We start from the raw sequence: 20,046 nt of genomic DNA, 5'->3' as shown, positions 1-20,046 counted from the left end.
CATCTGAAAATAAATAAGCTTTCCATTGATGCATGGTTTGTTAGGATAGTACGATATTTGGTTGAGACATAGCAATTAGAAAATCTGGAATCTGACGGTGCAAAAAAAAATATTGAGAAAATCGCCTTTGACTTTTGTCCAAAAGAAGTACTTAGCAACACATATTACTAATTATAAATACACTTGTAAATAAAATCTCCATGGAACATGATCTTTAATTAATATCCTAATAATTTTTAGATCATTTTGACCCATACAATGTATTGTTTGTTATTGCTACAAATATATCTGTGTAGGTTATGGCTGGTTTTTTTTGGTCTAAGGTCACATATTGGTTTTATTACAGTATATTGAAATAAAGCTTTTGATTGCAGGCCTGCTTTGAAGAGCGTGTATTTACTGGAGTTGCATCCCTCCCTGTGTTTGGCATCTCGACTGTATGAGGGTATTGAACGTGCCTGTGCTGAACTGTGTGAGCTGAACAGAGCTCAGACAGCGTCTCAGAGATTAAACCTGGAGAAAAAGCTCCTGAAAATGGCTTTGCATCACTGGCACATTCTGGGCACTCCTGGTGCCACCTACAGTCCTCAAATACAAAGAGATGTATGCGTGCCATTTTTTGCAACAGACAGTTGTTGATGTCACTATCTACGATATTTGCTGATACATTTGGAATTGTTTTAGCTGTTCTCAGATGTCTTCGTTGAGGACCCTTTGCTGGTCAGAGAGCTCGGCCTCAACGTTGTGAGATCTGCTGAGGAACAGGAGAGGAAACCAGGCAAAGAGAAACAGTTGTTCATGGTGAAAACGTTCTGCACTTTGCTAGAATTGGTGACGGTTCGGCAGCGCATCATCGAGTCGGCATCAGAGTCTGAGCTCCTGTCCCAGTTCAGTACACACTGTTCAATAGTTTAAAGGGGCATTTCATTGTGGGGCGGTTAAGCGCAAAATCTATCACTTTGCGATAAAAGCATCAATTTTGGTTGGAAGGCTCACAAAGGGGGTCTGATCAGATTTAGGACCGTAGGCGCTTGACTTTTGGCCCCTGGGGGCCAAATATGGATTTTGTAATGGGAAAATGAATTAAAAGATGCCAGAAACATAAAATAAAACACATTTCACCATAAATACATGTATATATGAGCACAAATGTTATATTTCTCCAGATTATATAAATGTCTAGCCACAGAGATGGGGTTTGATGAAAATCATTTATACATGCGACCAGTGCAGTTTGAGTTCGCCATGAAGAAAGAGATACCCAAAGAGTCTCAGGTGTTCATCACTGCTGTCCATGAGGACAAACTAAATGTCGACAGGTAACAGTGAATTCTGTCAGAATTACACTTGTTTACATTTTAGACTTTTACAATTTTACAAAGCAAGTGCAGTTTCTTCACTGCAAAAAATATTTTCAAGAAATTTTTTCTTAAATTTTATATTTTTGGTCTAAAACTAGACTTATTTTCTTGGGTCGTTTTGCTCATCAAGAAAAAGCATCTTAATTTAAGAATTTTTAGATATTTTTACTGAAAACAAGACAAAAATACTAAGAACATTTGTTCTTGAAAATAATTTTTTGCTGTGTTCATAATGTAAAAATCTACTTTGTGTTGTATATCTTTCTGCTTCATAGGTTTGCACCAACCTGTCTTCCATTAGCTGTTCAGGAACTTGACGAGAATCACATCGGCAAATTTAGTTTTCAATCTAATGAATCGATTTTACAGGTAATCTCTGATTCATATTTGTCATCATGTATATTATGCTCTTTATACAGTACTGTATGATTAGTCTGAGCTTATATGTCTTTATTCTATAACAGCTGATGAATCAGTCCAGCTTGGAGAACCTGCAGGTGGTTCTGATTTGTCAGGTGGTCCATAAAAATGCCCTTATTGGAGCAATTAAACAGGCATCAGTGTGCTATTGGGCCGAGACGTTTGCTCAATCCTCGGATCTTACAGTCCCGCAACATGACAGATCTACAGCCTCTGAAAAACAGAGACGTGACTTAACCACCAGAAACAGGTTTATCACAAACATATTCTTCCGTAATACAAACATCCAGGTCATGTTTCATCCCAAATTCAAAATAAATAAAATAAAAATATTTATTTTACTTGAAAAAAACTATAATAATATATTATATCTTATGAAGTAATTATACATTATATTTAATTTATGTTGATTTACATTTTTAAAATCACTGTAAATTGTTATTGAACTCTGTAACAGTAATGCACTGCAAAAAATGACTTTCTTACTTAGTATTTTTGTCTTGTTTTCGGTAAATATATCAAAAAATTCTAGTTTTTAGACAAAAATTTAATTTGTGCTTAAAACAAGCAAAAATCTACCAATGGAATAAGAAAAAAATTATTGAATTAAGTGTTTATGAAAAAAGTAAAATTATTTCAAGAAATTTTTTCTTATTCCATTGGTAAAGTTTTTTGCTTGTTTTAAGCACAAATTCGATTTTTTTTGTCTAAAACTACACTTATTTTCCTAGGTTATTTTGCTCATCAAAAAAATACATCTTTATTTAAGAATTTTTTAATATATTTTTACTGAAAACAAGACAAAAACACAGAGACAACACAACAGAAAAAAGTCATTTTTTGCAGTGTGACAATCATCATCACTGAGAAAAATACACTGCAAAAAATTACTTTCTTACTTAGAATTTTTTGTATTTTTTTTCAGTAGAAATATCAAAAAATTCTTAAATTAAGATGAGATATTTTCTTGATGAGCAAAATGACCTAAGAACAAAAATCTAGTTTTTAGACAAAAAATATACAATTAAGTCAATTTGTGCCTTAAACAAACAAAAATATCTGCCAAAAACTTTTTTCTTAAACATTTAATTCAATAAATATTTTCTCACCCCATTGGGAGATATTTTTGCTTGTTTTAAGCACAAATTGACTTAAATTGTATATTTTTTGTTTAAATATTATTATTTATTTCTTGGGTCATTTTGCTCATCAAGAAAAATCATCTTTATTTAAGAATTTTTAGATATTTCTACTTTACTATCTAAGAAAGTCATTTTTTTGCAGTGTAAGTACACTTTCATTAAGATTTCTAGGTTACATAAAGATGTTTGTTGTCATTTAGGCTTGCAGGAGCATTTGTGTCCATCCAGCTGGTGAAAGCAGTTTTCAGAGATGAAATGCTGAATGCATTTATAAAGAAGAAGGAACAGACAAGCACACTAAAGTTAAACCCGGTACGTTGGGATTGAAAGTAAAGATGTTTTTGATCAGTGCATACTAATGTACTTCAGTTTCTGTTTTTCCATCTCAACAGGAAGAAGTGGGAAAGATGAAGAGGAAACTGATCATCGAGTTCTGTCACAAGTATGTTTGGATAAACGATTTTGGATCATGTTAATATAACAATGAAGAGACTGAATTCATTTTGTGTCTCTATAGGTTTAATAAGCATATATCACAGAGTTTTTCCAGAGGACAGCTGGTGGCTCTTTATCACAATCTCACCTCAACACTCGCCGAGGTGCCACACATCCGTGAGAAACACTTTGTAATTGGACAGCAAAATGAAAGCAGATCGAACCTGCGGCCAGGAGAGATGATGAATCCAGATCCAAGGTGAAAACCTGTCATCACATTCAGTTTAGTGTTTAAGTTTATGTTTCTTACAATAAAAAAATGCGTGCCTGCACAAGACGCTTCGTAAGGGTTCATGATAAAAGTTCATGATGTCTCGCAAGACACTCACTTAACACTAAACTCTGATTACACATATCTAGCAAACGCAAGCGTCTCTTTTATCATAAACCCTTACGAAGTGTCTTGTACAGGCACATATTTTGACATGATGCGTTTCGCATTCGTGCCTCCTCGGAAAAGAAGTCATGAGGATTTTACTTTTATTTAATTTGGAAAATAGTAACAATAAACGTTTGACAGGTATTGTATTTTACTTGGTACAAATCAGTTCATGCTATATAAATGTAAATGTCATTCAGGACATTTGAACCTCGACCCAAGAGACTCTTATCGGCTGATGGAAATACTCTGGTAAACCTGTGGTACATCCCTCACTACACTGAAGTGCTGCATATGTTCAGAGACCTGGAGGAAAAGGTAAGAAATGCTTTGGTTGTACAGCTTTATAACATACAAATGTCCTTTAAACTACTCTTAAAATGTATGAGTGTTATTGTTACCCATACTTGGGGTTTGTTCTGAACCCTTAATCTTCACTAAAGGGTTAAATATGGACAACCCAGTTGCTGGGTTTAAATTAACCTATTCTGGGTTCTTTCAACCATCGTTGTGTCAGATATGGACATTATTTAGGTTATATTTGGTGCTCAAATATTATTATTTTTTTTTTGCTGTACATGCTGTATGTTACGTGGCTTTCTGAATGGTCAGATTTAAGATTATCACCTGTTGGATGGATGTGGTTGTTACAGGAATGTCACAGAGCTCTTCAAAACACACATCAGATTATTTCAGCGCTTCATGACATCGTCTGTTACCTGGTGAGCTTTGCTCGACTGGGAAATTCAAACACATCCTTCAACCCCAGCAGTGCTGAGAGACTAACAGCTGACTGGGGAGGAGCAGAAAGCATCGGTATACACCCAAGACAATAACCAGCTTGCGTCAAAACCAGTATGTCTCCTCTAGTTTTAGCAGCTGACGCTCTGATGTTTGTCCAAAGGTGCTGAACTGTGGGACATCCAGCGACAGATTGACTCTCTTCATGAACCCAGAAGTTCAGATGCTGTTGGGAAACTCCTGCAGTTAAACAGAGAAGTGCTCTTCATGAGCTTTGAAATGGCAGTGCGCTACATGATCAGGTGTTTTTCAACAATGTGTTTTATTTCAAACATGCTCCATTATTTATAAAGGTCACCTAATATGGCAATGGTTCAGGATTTAATATTAGTCTCAGTGGTCCCCAAAATGTGCTTGTGAAGTTGCATTTCCAAGTATCCCATAAATCATTTATTATATCATGTTGAAAAGGCCCATTTTGGGTGTGCAGGAAAAGTGCTGTTTTTGTGTGTGTCTCTTTAAATGCAAAGGAGCTGCTGCTTCCCTCCCTGTTTACTGTTATCTATAGAGGGTATGTATTGACGTCACTTTAACACATGAATTTCTTCCCTTAGGAAAAACATGGCAAAACATTAAACAAAATGCTTGGTTTAATAGAAAGTGGCAGTATAACTGACAATTATCATCTTAAATTACATTTAGTTGGCCTTGACAGCGACCCTAACAACTTGCCAAACAACCATTAGTTCGGGGATCTGTGGCATGTGACCAGACATCTCTTTTGCCGACATATATGTTTGTCTTGCCTAAAACTACCAAACGATAGCTACAAATTCTTTTTAAATCTGTTTGCACAGTCGATTAGACCACAACTTCTCTCATTTTAGACGGTATTTGTCGATTTCACGCTACATGCTAATGCTGTCGCTTTTGACACTCAGTGCGTGTAACTGCAATCATTTCCGCCGAAGGTGAAGGTCACGTGCATATCCTCTATACCAGGGGTGGGCAATTCCTGGTCCTAAGGGCCACAGTCCTTTAGAGTTTTGCTCCAACCCTAATCAAACACTGCTGAAAAATCTAATTGAAGTCTTCAGGACTGTTTGGAAAATGACATTCAGGTGTGTTTGATTAAGGTTGAAGCTAAACTCTGCAGGACTGTGGCCCTCGATGCCCACCCCTGCTCTATACCGAAAACATACACCATTTTTAATAAGAAAATTAGCTTACTTCCTTGCTGTAAAGTGCGGTAGTTAAAGATACAATTTGTATTTATGCGCCGCAAGATGGCGCCAGATCAAACAAAAACAATGATGTTGTTTACTGACGCTCTGAAGCAGCGTGGAATTATGGGATTTGTAGTCTTTAACTCAACCGCTGCTGGCCATCAATCAGACGAGAACGAGAAATCACGTTGATGGATAAGGTAATCAAGTCTTATAAATGTTGCTATGATGACATCGTTTATTTCATTATGTAAGTTTATATGTGATGTTTAAAACGAAATTGTTAGTCATATTGATATTACAGTATTAGTCCAAATTCGATGGTAAACACAGCACAGAATTAAGTTTTCAACTTACAATCTACAATGATTTTTCACATAATGTATTGACAATACAAATCTTATTGTGAAGTGTCTTAAAATGACCATTTATATTGCAGTCCAATACCTTTTGATGTGCATATCGTCCGTGGGAAGACGCGCTGATTACAATCTACACACTAATGTTGTGATCAATATAATAGCACACGTTTTTTGAAGGGTTACAAATCAAAACAACTCACCCATCGCGTAAAACACAAGCAGGATCAGAATCTCGGTCTAGTTAAATGTTGTCGTGAAGCTCTCTCCATCCAGATAATGCAACAACAAATTGATCCTCCCTCGTTTTGTTCCAAACTCTTCTTGGTTCGTTTGGTTGGCCCGTACGCTTACAGGAGCTGACACAACCAGAGGCAGACGGTACAGAGATATCCATAAGTTCATAAGCAAGCGCGTAGCCCGACAGGCGCTATCGCATAGTTCCGCATTTGTCCACAACACTGGCTCGCTGCGTCCGAAAACTCAAGACAGTGAGGACTTGTTGCCTCGCTGCCTCATGAGGCCATGACTTCGGCCTCGGAGGCCTGAAGGCCGCTCAGAGAAAGGCTTTCCGACGCACTTCAAAGGCAGCGTGTTTGAAATATAAACAGAGAGCGCCTTTGTGATAACTAATCACATATTTGAAAACTACAATACTAATTTCTCGCTAGAAATGCAATTAAAATGCTTAAAAAGTGAAAATATACGTTTATTTTCACTAAATTTGTGCTCCAGCCACTTCCTTGGCCGCCATTTTATTTTTTCGAGCTCGACCACTGTTGTCATGTTGTTTACGTCAGTAAAGGCGGTGACAAAGGGTCACATGGATATTAACGTCATTGACAGGAGACTACACTGCCCCGTGTCAATGTTTTGAATGGAAATTTTCTCACGATTTACAAGTAGTTGAAAACATTACAGATATTGATAGTAATCAGCTGGACAAAATATATAACACTGGCCTAGTGGTTTTTGGAGATTTTACTGCAAATATCTTACAAATTGCACCTTTAATTATATAAAGAAGATTTCGAATATAAATTATAACCTAACTGTGGTCTTTGTACAGTTGTGGGCGTGCTTGTGCAAAGTGATGTCAGTTTGCTCAGAAAACACCAATAGCTTGTCACATGAGACTGTTCAGATTGTAACGGAAATTTAAAAAAGGAGTGGACAGATTTTTATTATTGTGACAAACAATTATGTTAAAAATGAAATTGGCCTTTAAATAATAACAGTGATGTCTACGATGACGTGATGTAGAAATCTTAAAATTATCATTTTGGATAAAAAGCTCATCAAATTCATAGAAAGTTTTATACATTTTATTGCAATATGATTTAAAAAAAATACCACTTCACCGGTCTATAAAACTATTCAAACTATAATCAAAATATATAAGATTGTTTTTTCACACCAACTAAACATTTTTAACACATAAAAATATCAAAATAATAGAAGAGGTGTATTGTTATTTGCATTTGTAATGTATTTCTGAATTTAATCTATACAAAAAATGCATTATGTTGTTGACCAGTAAGATAGCAGCTTCATCATTAAAATAATACATGTTGTTTTGTCTCCACAAGGGAAGCATTTCTGTCCTCTGGAAACACCTCAGCCTATCAGAGTGTGAATGAGAACATGAGCCACGCCCTCCCAATCATGTGTGACAGCGTAGAGGGAGGAGCCATCTCTCTCTCTGTTCCTCAGCCTCTTGATCCAAGCTGTCTCCAGGTGAGGAACTGCGTCTGCAATCTCAAATTAAAACTCACATTTATTTTTTAAATCATGCATGATTTACCTTTTTTCAAATAAACACACATTTAAAACTTCTGCATTGGTGGTTTCAGGCACAAAAACTGTATCCATGGAGATCATTCCTCACATGCTATGGATCACACCCCTTCGTTATATGGGACATCTCACCGATAGAGTATTACATGCAGGTGTGCACTGCTTTGTATCATTCATATAATTCTGCTCCAAAAGTTCTTCTGCAAGATCACGTGACTGTGTTTCTGTAGCTCTGCTTGTGTGATCTGAATAACCGATGCCGAATGGAGGCCAACGGAGCGATTCTGGGTGTATCTCTGGTCATTGATGATGTTCTCAGTAGTGGAAGATACGCCGCTCCTCTTCATCTGCAGAGCACAGGAGATCCTGACATCACTGCTTTGTGTGATAAAGAAGTACGTTAACATTTTCCATGTGATGGGAAACAGATTGGTATAAGTTAACATGAAATATTTGGTTCGCATCAAGTAAGCATAAAGTATTTGGGTTGTGAAGGAGAGGCACCAACATGAGACTCAATGACTAACCTCTTAACATGGATGAATTGGTTAAATAATTATGGACGTGTTGCTCTGCTTAGAGAAATTAATAAAATAAATTAATAAAAGTACACACTTTGAATAATGCTTGTTTTATTAAAGCACATTTATGTTTGCCTTGCTTTCCGACAGGATGACATGGACAACACAGATATAAAAACAGAGAATACATCTAAAGTTCAAGATCGCACCCGATCACTGATGAACCAGCGGGGATTTTTACTCCTCTGGAAGCAAATGGAGGTTTTCAAAGAAAGCTGGATTCAACGACAGCTGGCTTCAGAGAAAATAAACAGCCTTGCACTTTATAAACACATCTCACAACTTTATAGGTGAAGATCATTTCATCCCTCCTTGCTATACACTTTAAATTCATAAGGCTTTTTATGTCTGCATGCATGCATGCTGTTTACCTTTAATCAGATTATGATGTGATCTTGTGCTGTAGAACGGAGATTTACTTTCCCAGTATGCACGCATTGGCACAGCATATGGAGAAAGAGAAGGAATACGAGATGCTTTTGTCTCACCATCAGTCAATTCAACCACCACCAGGAGCAACTGAGATTGACATTAAAACATGGCAGGTGCTGTACATGATCTTTATTTAATATGCACTATATATAAATAGTCTTGCATGAGTGATCACCTCAAGTTGATTTGGTTGTTGCATTCTGATGCAGTTACTGCGACTCTTGGAGATCACCGAGTGTCACATGATCAAAGCGGTTCAGAACAGGATTACTACTGAAATGACTCGAGTGATGTCAGAGCGTGCCCGGCATGACACTGCACTCCCCACAGGTACCCAACAGCCTCTTACCCTGCAGGTGACCAGAGGAGATCAAAGAGCATTGTGGGAAATGTGCTGCTGAGCATCTGTATCTCTGCATGCTGTTATTAGAAAGCAACGTCAGAGGAATTCAATGTTATTGTATTCATCAATAAATGTGCTTTTCAGTCAGAATTTGTTTGAACTAATAATTGTTTTGCATATATCACTCTTACTTTGCTGTGTATATTTGTAGATCTGTGGAAAAAGGCGTCCATGGAGCACAGTTTCTCTCTGGAAAGACCTCAGATAGTGGAGAACTTTGTTCAGCAGTTGATGGGCGGTGATGTGGAGGAGACTGATGGACAGGTTAGAGACTAATTTCCCACGGGTACTTAAATCCTTGAAAGTTTGTGGATTTGGGGAAAAATTTAAGACCCTGGGAAGTTTTTGAAAATATACATACATAGATACAGGTCATTGTATTTACAGGAAGTTTTCTGGAAAAAATCCATATTATTCCCTGTGTAGTGTAGGATAATATCATAAAAATTCTAGACTTTTAAGCACACGTGCTAAACTGTTCTCTTTCAATGCTTATATCTTCTGTATGCGAATGTTGATTCATGCAAAAAAGCTTTTTTGCATAGTTATGTTTGACACATGAAAACGTCTCGGGTTACGTATGTAACTGTTGTTCCCTGAGAAGGGAACAAGACGGTGCGTCTCCCTTGCCGTACTTTGCGTCCCTGTAACGCTGTCTTTGGCAATATTTCAGATAGCGATATACTTCCTGGCTCCAGCGTCACCCTGTCTTTGTCATTAAGCCTCACCATTGGTTGAATTTGATAGACACATTCAGACGCACTTACCCCTGGAGGCGTCCCCAAAGTGTCACCGCAGTGACGCAGCGCGAGTTCCCTTAAAAAGGGAACTGTGAAAATGTATCTTAAAAGGTAACACGATGTAAACTTGCTCTCACTTGAAATGTGTCCCCACATTTAGTCCTTGAATTTGAGGCTATTGGACCTGGAAAGTCCTTGAAATGTCCTTGAATTTGAAGTTAACTAAGGTGTGGGAACCCTGATAATAAAGCACTCAAGGCGGATATTATGCTGTATTTGTGAGTCTAATCATAGCTAAATATAAAATAGAAAAAAAGTACAATTTAAAAGGGACATTTCAAAAGACCTTTTTAAGATGTCAAATACATATTTGGCGTCCCCAGGGTATGTATGTTAAGTTTGTTTTAGCTTTAAAATTGACACTTTGTAGGTGAGAGCAAACAGTTTTCATTTTTGGGGTGTGTCCATTAACACTGATCGCCAGTTTGTTGAAATTTAAATTCAATTGTGCTGTCAATTATTTTCTTTCCCTTTCTCTGCATCAAATGGCAGTACTGTTGTTGGAAGTGCAGAATAAAGGGCGTTATTATTATTATTATAATAAAATCCCCTTCTGACATCACAAGGGGACCCAAATTTTAATTATTTTTTTCATGTGCTTGCAGCAAACGGTTTACCAAAACTAACTTACTGGGTTATACTTTTTCACATTGCCTAGGTTGATTGAAGCACCAGGAATAAAGTCAGATTTTCATGATATGTCCCCTTTAAGGGTTAGTTTACTCCTGTGTCGTTCCAAACCCGTAAGTCAATCAATTGTCTTTGGAAACACACTTTTAGATTTTTTTTATGAAATCTGGGATGCTTGTTACTGTCCCTATTCAACCGACATTATTCAAGCCCAGAAAAGAATGAAAGACATCCCCAAAATAGTCCATGTGCCAACAGTAGTTTAATCAGAATATTATGAAGCGACAAGAGCATTTTTGTGCGCAAAGAAAACAAAACTAATGACTTTATTCAACAATTGGTTCTCTTTCTTGGTTGTTTGAGTGCTGATGTAGATTTTGTTTATGTACGGCGCATGCACCAAGTCTACTTGTGGATGCGCAGATCAGGTTTTGGATCAGGTTTTACCTCATAAGTACACTGATTTTAATAAAGACTTGAATGTTTTCTAGGTGATGTTCTCTAAAGCTCATCTGCAGGAATGTTTGATTGAACTCGCTTCTGCTGTAATGAATCGTGAGAAAAGCGTCTTTCTGCGTTATTCTCAGTTTTATGAGCAAATCCTTCAACAGCAGGGACAACTACTTTACCAGAGAGAACAGGTCAGTCCATCCATCACCTCAATCAGAAATGATGCCTTTTTATTTTTGGAGAATCTAATTGTATTCACTGAGCAACTTTTAAGTGTTAAACAATCTCTAAACACAGGATGTTAAGGAGCTACAAGCCAAAGAAATGCACGGCAATGACCCACACACAAAGGTACATCTGAGTTTTATGTTTGTGCATTTAGTACCAGAGTTTCTCCAAGCATGCTCTGTAAACATATTTGATCACAGGTGGCAGAAGTGTGTCGGGAGATGATGATCGAAATCACAGCTCTACGTGCCCGAATTACACAACTAGAGGAAGAGAAGAGAAACTTAGATCAACATCTCAACCTGAAACACAGACAGCACTATGACTCGCTGGTCCACCATCTGTTTTCTACATGTATACATTTGAAGGTACGTTAGCAATTGCTCGAAAGAGCCCAGGACAGTTTCCAGTGGTTTCCTATTGTTGATATTATTGAAATCCAGCTTAACATCAGTTGACTTGTCTGTCTGTCTGTCATTGTTTACAGTCACGACTAGACAAATATCACGTGAATATGGAGCAAGATGTGAGACGGCTGGTAAGCAGTGCGAGGACAGAGGCTGCAGACAGAATCATCAGATTGAAAAATAAACTATCATCCACTAAAGATAATGAGAAGTTCAGCCAGAAACTCGATGAGGTAAAGCGCTAGTATTTGCTCTGTCAGAATACATCATAAATCTTACAGGTTAGCTTCCTTTACATTCAAACCTGTACCTGCTCTTTTCAATACAATAATGATATATTGTGACCAAGACAAGTGTAGTTCAGTTGGTGAAGCATTTTGTCAGCAGCAATGCAAAGGTACCAAGTACCAAACACATTACAAAGACTGTCAACTATGTAGTACTGAATTGTAGAGTTACAGTTTTTCCACATTTCTGTGTTCAGGATTATTTGGGCGGGGCTAAATCAGTGGCTCGATGATGCAGTGGAGCCACCGAACATGGCCCCACCCCTAACACTATCGCGAGCATCCATTCAGGTTGTAGCAATATTTGAAAGTTGAAAGAAACGGCAGCTTTCCCGCAAGTAGGCGTGGTTTCTGCCCTTACAGTTGACACGCCCCCAACGCTTGAGAGCCAAGAATCCTGCCTATTTTTCCAAGATTTTGATAACTTATTTTATTTACTTGGTAGTTCTTTAATCAATCAAATTTGGCTGGGTGGTTAATAATGCATTTTTCTATAGTGTCACAAACTGAGAACACATTTAATATCGGACTTTACACAGACTTTAGGGTGTTTACATACTGTAAAAGCTTTTCAGTCCAAACCATCAATACAATTACAAAGGATTATTTGGTTGCATGTTAACGTAGCCTGTGATTAACAGACTGAAATAAAGTCCATACTCACTAACTCTGTTTTCATCCACCGTAGCCAAAGTCTTTTTAAGAAGTTACGTGATTGTGCCGCCATGTTAGCAATGCCTCCCGATACTGCGCATGCGCACAGTTCCTCCCTCAGAGGATGTGATTCTTTAGCGGTTGACGATTGGCTCTTTTTACTGGTAGGCGGGACTAGAGAGGCCATATTGACCGTTGCGATCTCCCCCATTCATAGCAATAGCTGTGACCCATCTTATTAATAATACATATATTTGCTGTAGCCCAACAATCAAATTGCTGCATGTGCATAGACCGCTTTTATTAAACATTCATGAAACATTTCCTTTTATGTCAAATCACAGAAGTCATTTAGGTTTGGAACGAGTAAAACACGACATCATTTTAAATTTTCACTTTAATATCTGCATATTTTACTCAGAAGGAGGCATTAGAAGATCTTCATGCAGAAAACAGCAAGCTGGCTGGGCTCTTTTGTAAACTGAGAGCCTTCAATCACTGGAGGTTGGTGACTGGTAGAGGCAAGCTGCAAAAAGACCTTCTTCAATGGAAACAAGTAAAGAAAGTCATATAATCCCAGACATTGGTCAATTCATCCTTTGTCATCAATTCTGAATGTTGCTCCTGTGTTCAGAATGAGGTCTCCTGTAAAACAGAGGCGCTTAAAATGAAGATGATTTCTGAAGAGAAGGTGATCATTCTGAAACAAGGGATTGATGCAGTGCAACGTGAACTCTTTCAACGTAAGACCGACTATGAACACATCAAGAGACAGATCGCTCAACAGGTACAAAACACACAGTCAGTTTACCATTCTTGATGTTATTGCTACCTGGTAACAGGTAGGGTGAATGAGGGAAGGAAAGACAATTTCAGACTACACTCATCATGTTCATGATGTTCTGATCAGACTCAAAAGCTACAGGATGTTGAACACCGGTCTGTACGAGATGCGCAGAGCCGTCAGGAGCTTGAGAACTTGCGTATGCAGAGTCTGGGGCAACTGCAGGAAGACGTGGTGGATCGAGACGGTCAGGTCAGAGCTCTAAGCGCACAATTGGAGAAAAACACCAGGGAGACGGAGCTACTACAACAACGCAATCACCAACGAATCAAACATGTGAGTCTGAACCGCACGCGGGTTTCACAGCAGACGACTCCGGATCTGCACCGGATCTGGGCTGCAGTCAGCGGATCAGGTGTGGCTCTGGCCCGGAGTCGTCTGCTGTCTTGATTTGGGAAATCATCTAAATCACTTTCAGTAATAAATTGCAATTATCAAACAGAAATGCATGCATCATTTCTGAAATGTTCTAATAAAAGTTGCATTTTGAAGGTGAGAGGTCAGCTTCATCAAGAACGAACCCTGAAACTTGAAGCTTTCCAGCATGTGGACAAACTACAAAGTCAGATTCACAGTTTCGAGACCGTTTTATCTAAATCCACCGTTTCTTCAGGTGCTCACAGTAATGCTTAGGGTTATTTAAATGTTTAAATGTCATTCTTCAGCCTAGTTCAGGGGTGTCCAAACTCGGTCCTGGAGGGCCAGTGTCCTACAGAGTTTAGCTGAAACTTTCCTCAACACACCTGCCTGAAAGTTTCTAGTCTGCCTAGTAAGACCTTGATTAGCTGGATCAGGTGTGTTTGATTAGGGTTGGACCAAAACTCTGCAGAGACACCGGCCCTCCAGGAACAGGATTGGACATCCCTGGCCTAGTCTCTTGAAATAGGAGACTGTACGCAGTGTGAAAAGCCAATTTCCAATTTTGCATGCATTTGATACGCCAGTCCTTCCCGTTCCCAGTCATCTTAATACTGCACATCTTTTTGTGTCATTTTATATATTGGTTTCTCAATTTTTGCTAAATTGCTGTTGTCGCTTGTGATGGATGGATGGTTTGGGGTTAGAACAACTTTTTTTTACATAAAATGGCACCCTAATCCAAACCCCAATTTAAAGTGACCATGGTTTAAAAATAGACAAAAAACACTGAATTAAGTAAACAGGGAGGACTCTGCACACAAAATTGGAATCATGCATATGTACTTCACTTATGACTTTTCACACTGCATGCTATTTACATGCACTTCATCAGACTTGGTTGCATTTCCAAATATTTTGTTTCCTATCCATTTCAGGACGCCAAAGCTCCTCAAGAAAGCTACATTTACGAAACGCATCAGCTGGTAAATTATACTAAAACCTTTTCTCTAAAAACAGTTAAACATCTAAGACTCTAAACGTTGATCTGTGGCTTGTTATATTGCAGGTTTACTCAGGAGTAGCTCCATTACACCTTTTTTAAGCAGTAGTTTTATAAACCGAGATTACACAACAGAAGAACTCTGTACTGACGCTGGCTACAGGGAGTCTTGGACACCTCTGGAAAGACCAAAAACAGTAAGATATTACAGATCACCTGCAAGACGACTCACACATGGGTGTTTTTAAGGTCCAAAAATTTCAACAATCTTTTGTTTGAATTCACAGAACACCAGTCGTCTACATCTGGACATTTCAGAGGCGCTGTTGCCCAGTCTTCCTGATCCAATCTCATCATCTAACCACACATCATACCAGAATTTTAGGTTTGGTCACAAATAAACGATTTAAAGCGTACTTTATATTGGACTAGGCTAGCGACATATTTTTAGTTTAGCATAACTTTTAACGTATAATTAGTGGATTCATGTAGTGTAGACTGGGGATATTGTGGAAAAGTTTGGGATGCCAAGGGTGAAGTCCACGAGTGCACAAGCATAAATATCTTGTAGTTGTCTCTGTTTTTAACATCACAATATACACACATCACACCTTTAAATTGTTTTTGGACAAGTAAAGTTGTTTTTATCTGTACTGTTTATTGCGTTTTGTGCTATTAACACGTTTAGATGGCAATACTTGTATTAGAAACAATATTAAACCATTATTTAAAAAAAATTCTGTTCTCAATTCTTCAGCATTACTGCATAAAAAAAATCACCAGCATTGTTTAGAGTTTCAGACAGTAAAGTGTCTCTGTTTAGTTCTGTGGGGTCATGCCGGTGGTGTAGAGGTATTGGACGGTTCCTGCTTGAATCTGAAAGGTTTGACCCTGAATCTGGTCGCTGGTGATTTGTTCACTGGTCTGACTGATGGAGATTGGCTGGCCGCTTTGGTTGCCGATGTGAATGCTTCCCGTTTGACTCGGACGGTCGTTTCCTTCAGCCTCCTGGGAGACGGATAGCTGTGGTACGGTTTGATGGATCACCTGGAGCTGCTGTGGAGGTCCGTGATGAACCTGCAGGTGCTCCATGGCTTCTTTCGTCAACGTGATCACATGCATCTGCTCGGGCTCCCCGCCGGTCACCTGACCTCCAAGGACACTGATGGTTTGAATTTGAGCAGCTGCATCCAATCCCTCCGGGGCGACCAGTGCCAGGTTTTGGACGTGTCCAGCTGGTTGGGTGAGAAGGGTGAGAGCCGGTTCCTCTGAAGTATCGGATATGATGCTGATACTTTGATCCTGACCCAGGCTGATGTTATCCACCTCACTGGTGACCACCAGCTGGATCTCTTGTTCAGGGTGGGTCGGGAGTTGATACGGCTGGAGCTGAAGGATGCCGTGCATTTCTTCGGGCCCTGAAGTAGCCTCCGCAGGAGCCGTCGAAGGCTCTGCGGCGTCGGTGCTTGGGCGCTCCTTGCTGTGAATTTTGGTGTGTGCTTTGAGGTTGTCCATTCGTGCGAACGATAGGTCGCACAAAGAGCATGTAAAGGGCTTTTTACCCGTGTGTGAGGCCACGTGACGTCTCCTGGCACTGGGGTCAGAGAAGGACTTATCACAGATATTACAGACGTATGGCTTCTCTCCTCTAGATAACACAAAACATCACATTATTGTTACATATGTACAAATACTGAATGTTGAGGACAAGTTATTTAAATTGAGTATTTTGAAAATGTAAAGGTTAAATTATAGTGCAAAATTTGGCTTATTTAATGGCTTGAAAAATATCATTTTTGTGACATTTAAGCACATTTCATTTAAATGGTGCATTTCTGTCCCAATTCTCTTTATATTATCATCACTTTATGATTTTTTTAGGGTGAAATATGATCTGTACAGGTTGGATTAGTTTCTCTCACCTGTGAATTCTGATGTGTGTCTGTAGGGTGCTTTTGGCTGTGAAACACTTGCCACAAATTTCACATGTGAAAGGTTTTTCACCTGCAACAATATATTAGTATAATAGTAATGACATGACTTGTATACTGTAGGTTAAATATTTCTATAGACATAAGTGAAAAGGCATCCCAATACATCCCAATGTATACTGATGATAGAAAGAGCATTAATCAACTATTTAGTGTGCCACATACTACAGACCCACTTGTTGTGTACCGTTTTTACATTGTGTTTTTATTGATATCCTAACACATTTAGAGGGTGAAAAAAAATTGGACCCATTATAAGGACCACCCTAGTGCAGTGTCATAAGTACATCCCTGACGTTTATAACAAACCAAACAGTTTAAAAATCGGTACAAAATTGAGCAAGTTATGGTTATTTTAAAAGTACATGCACCATTAAAACAAGGTTATGAGTGAGCGAGCTGACTGTGACAAGATGGCCGCCAGGTGCGGACGTCAACCTCCATTGGCCAGCAGTGCGGATGAGACATCTAGACTTTATTATGTATATCTATGGTGGGCCCCCCTTGAGGGTGTGAGATGGTGTGAATTAGGATGTGGTCTTGTAAATATATTATTTTCTTACCAGTATGAGTTCTGAGATGTTTCTTGAGTTGGGCAGCATCCATGAATCTATGTTGACATTGTGCACATTCGGGTAAAGGTCTCCCCGTGTGAATGCGGTAATGACTCTTCAGCTGCCGCTTCTGACTGAAACTTTTACAACACTGATCACAACTGAAAGATTTATTCTCTGCAGAAACACAAGCAGTAAATATTATGTACAATATTTGTTTGAAAAAAGATTGACGGGACACATACTATGGCAATATGATTTTAATAACAGTATTATGTCATTTCAAATGATAGTATCACTATCAATATTATAAGCATGGTATACACTTATTGCTTATAACAAACCTTTCTTTCCTATGGATTTTCGTGGTCTTGACTTACCTGTGTGCAGGTTCATGTGCTCCTGTAGAGAGTGTTTTGTGGACAGGGCTTTAGAGCAGATAGTGCAGGTGAAGGGCTTTTCACCTGTGTGCATGCGCTGATGGACTAAAAGTGTGTGTTTCTGAGTGAAGCTCCTACCACAAGCGCTGCATCTGAACGGCTTTTCACCTGTATAAAGGAACAAAATCTTGTTTATTAAAGTATGTCTGCTTAAATGTATGTGGGTCATTTCTAGACAGCAGATGTCTCCAGGCCAAAGCTAGCGGATCCGGCCCAGAGTCGTCTGCTGTCTGGGATGGAAACGGTGCTGTTTGTGTACTACATTAGTCATGATACACTACAGATATATGAAAGGATATTGATATAATCATTAACCTGTATGAGTTCTCCGATGTATCTTTAAAAAGACATGGCTTTTAAAAACCTTCCCACAATCAACACATCTGGCTTCTGTGTCTGGGTACTTTCTCCTTCGTCCTCTTTTCCCCGGCTCACATCTCTCCACGAGATCCGTTTCTAACCTGAAGCCTCTCAGTTTGACCGGCTGTGTTATTTTGCGTTTGCTGTGACGAGGTCTCTCTTTTAGGGGTTTATATTCGCTGTCATTTAAGTCTTTGTGTGATGAGGTTGAATCTAAGAGAACTTCAGTAGGTTCCTGAGATGTTGAGGTTTCAGTGGCCTCTGTTTCTTTATTCTCATTTTGGGCTTGGATGTTCTTCTTTGGACGGCCTCTTTTGCGCTTGGGCCTGGTCTGTAAAGCTTCATCATCTCTTTCGGTGGACATCACATTTTTGACCATCGCAGATGAACTGTTCTCTCGAAGGTCCTCGTGGGCTTTCACCAAATCTTGGATCTCCAGGAACCGGGCTGTGTCAAGCAGCTGTTCAGAGTTGCTCTCCTCCACGGACACATTTGCGCTGTAGATGAACTCGAGCACAGCTTCAAAGGTCTTGGCCGTCATGCCATCGAGTTTGTAGAGCGTCTGGCTTACCGGTCCTTCATCGGTGAATATTAATGAGAAATATTCACTACTCGCAGCCAAAAGGGCCTTGTGTGCTTTGAATTGCACATCTTCCACAATAAGAGTTATGTCACAAAACATCTCTCTTCTTCTGAGCTTGTCAAATTTATTCAGGATCGTGTCCTTGTGCGTTTCAGAATGAAGAGCGAGAAAAGATGACGTTGGTGGTTGAAGCGGCACAGACATGACTAAACCTAAATAAGAAAAATTAAAGATATTTGTTAAGCTGGTAATAGAGCAGTTAATCCCATAGTAATGTAGTATTGGCCATGCATGTATGATTTTACAGTTTGATGCTTTTTATTGTTTGCATTTAGCGCAGTTGTTTAGCTGCTGTCCTATCAGAACCGACCTGTGACCAAAGCTTGAGAACCATTGCAACAGAGAAGTTTTCATTCACAGACATTCAGCAACAAAAGGTATCATGGCAGTACATGGTATCTTGGACATGTACTACGGTAAATGCATAGTACATTTATTGGTGACTATACCAAGGTATGTGAAAATGGTAATCCTCTAGTATCAGACTATTTTTATCCGATTAATTTTCTGGAACAGCTTAGAACAACTTACTTCATCATGACAATAACCTTAGTATATGGTCATGTTATTTAAGGCATGCTTTTGATGTTCAAATAAAACTATAGATTAATCTAATTTATGTTAAGGTACACTGGACGATTTCAGGTAAATGAATATCTGTATCTATCTATAATACTGAATGCATAGATCGTATAGACTCCAAACACACGTACACAGTTAACGTTACACACGCACACACCTGCTATGAATCTTGCTTCATGTTAAGGTCTTTAAACCTGGTAAAGCAGAAAAAAATGCATGTGCAGCGCCATATGCAAAAACAATAAAGCTGCTTCGCGTTCCATTCTGAAAACGCGCTCACATGACTAAAATAGCATCGATTATTTTTTAATAACAGTTTTTCATTGTTAAAGTGTAATTTTTAAGTATTATTAAACTCGATCAGGACTACAATGTGCAATTATAAAGCTTTCAGGACCTTACCGTAATGAAACCGTTTGAGAGAATGCAAATCTCGCGAGAATTGCGTCGTGTGACGAAATAGAAAAATTGGTAAGAATG

The 20,046-nt window shown here is 38.8% G+C and overlaps 2 protein-coding genes across 3 annotated transcripts; one reads left to right on the top strand and one right to left on the bottom strand.

The window, feature by feature from the left end:
* The first annotated feature begins 379 nt into the window (after positions 1 to 379).
* On the top strand, positions 380 to 15,505 carry LOC135735860 (coiled-coil domain-containing protein 162). Its single transcript, XM_065254488.1, has 29 exons — positions 380 to 603; positions 685 to 887; positions 1,167 to 1,319; positions 1,637 to 1,730; positions 1,826 to 2,031; positions 3,124 to 3,235; positions 3,316 to 3,365; positions 3,441 to 3,617; positions 3,998 to 4,115; positions 4,451 to 4,613; positions 4,702 to 4,840; positions 7,713 to 7,860; positions 7,977 to 8,072; positions 8,151 to 8,315; positions 8,592 to 8,791; positions 8,908 to 9,046; positions 9,143 to 9,263; positions 9,488 to 9,600; positions 11,258 to 11,407; positions 11,514 to 11,567; positions 11,645 to 11,812; positions 11,932 to 12,084; positions 13,214 to 13,348; positions 13,427 to 13,579; positions 13,703 to 13,912; positions 14,129 to 14,249; positions 14,932 to 14,979; positions 15,063 to 15,193; positions 15,284 to 15,505. Exons 1-29 carry the CDS (start codon positions 535 to 537, stop codon positions 15,395 to 15,397), a joined length of 3,903 nt encoding a protein of 1,300 aa, XP_065110560.1. The 5' UTR covers positions 380 to 534; the 3' UTR covers positions 15,398 to 15,505.
* A 129-nt stretch (positions 15,506 to 15,634) lies between these two features.
* Positions 15,635 to 20,027, bottom strand: zbtb24 (zinc finger and BTB domain containing 24). Of its 2 annotated transcripts, none has more exons than XM_065254445.1 (6): positions 19,969 to 20,027; positions 18,297 to 19,136; positions 17,922 to 18,089; positions 17,551 to 17,718; positions 16,919 to 17,000; positions 15,635 to 16,644 (listed from the first exon to the last, which is right to left on the bottom strand). In XM_065254445.1, exons 2-6 carry the CDS (start codon positions 19,126 to 19,128, stop codon positions 15,816 to 15,818), a joined length of 2,079 nt encoding a protein of 692 aa, XP_065110517.1. In that variant the 5' UTR covers positions 19,129 to 19,136; positions 19,969 to 20,027; the 3' UTR covers positions 15,635 to 15,815. The 2 variants fall into 2 exon arrangements, with proteins under 2 accessions (XP_065110517.1, XP_065110507.1); XM_065254435.2 differs by lacking the exon at positions 19,969 to 20,027 and adding an exon at positions 19,724 to 19,946.
* Between the last annotated feature and the right edge of the window lie 19 nt (positions 20,028 to 20,046).

Source organism: Paramisgurnus dabryanus, chromosome 17 (assembly GCF_030506205.2).
Source record: "Paramisgurnus dabryanus chromosome 17, PD_genome_1.1, whole genome shotgun sequence".
NCBI classification, from domain to species: domain Eukaryota; kingdom Metazoa; phylum Chordata; class Actinopteri; order Cypriniformes; family Cobitidae; genus Paramisgurnus; species Paramisgurnus dabryanus.
This window is presented reverse-complemented; position numbering and strand designations above follow the sequence as displayed.

Coding starts and splice junctions, on each gene's coding strand:
- LOC135735860 (XM_065254488.1), top strand. CDS start 535: ATGGCTTTGCATCACTGGCACATTCTGGGCACTCCTGGTGCCACCTAC. Junction 4,841..7,712: donor GCAGTGCGCTACATGATCAG/GTGTTTTTCAAC, acceptor TGTCTCCACAAG/GGAAGCATTTCTGTCCTCTG. Junction 11,408..11,513: donor TACTTTACCAGAGAGAACAG/GTCAGTCCATCC, acceptor CTCTAAACACAG/GATGTTAAGGAGCTACAAGC.
- zbtb24 (XM_065254445.1), bottom strand. CDS start 19,128: ATGTCTGTGCCGCTTCAACCACCAACGTCATCTTTTCTCGCTCTTCAT. Junction 17,719..17,921: donor GCACATGAACCTGCACACAG/GTAAGTCAAGAC, acceptor GTGTTTCTGCAG/AGAATAAATCTTTCAGTTGT. Junction 16,645..16,918: donor ACACACATCAGAATTCACAG/GTGAGAGAAACT, acceptor TGTGTTATCTAG/AGGAGAGAAGCCATACGTCT.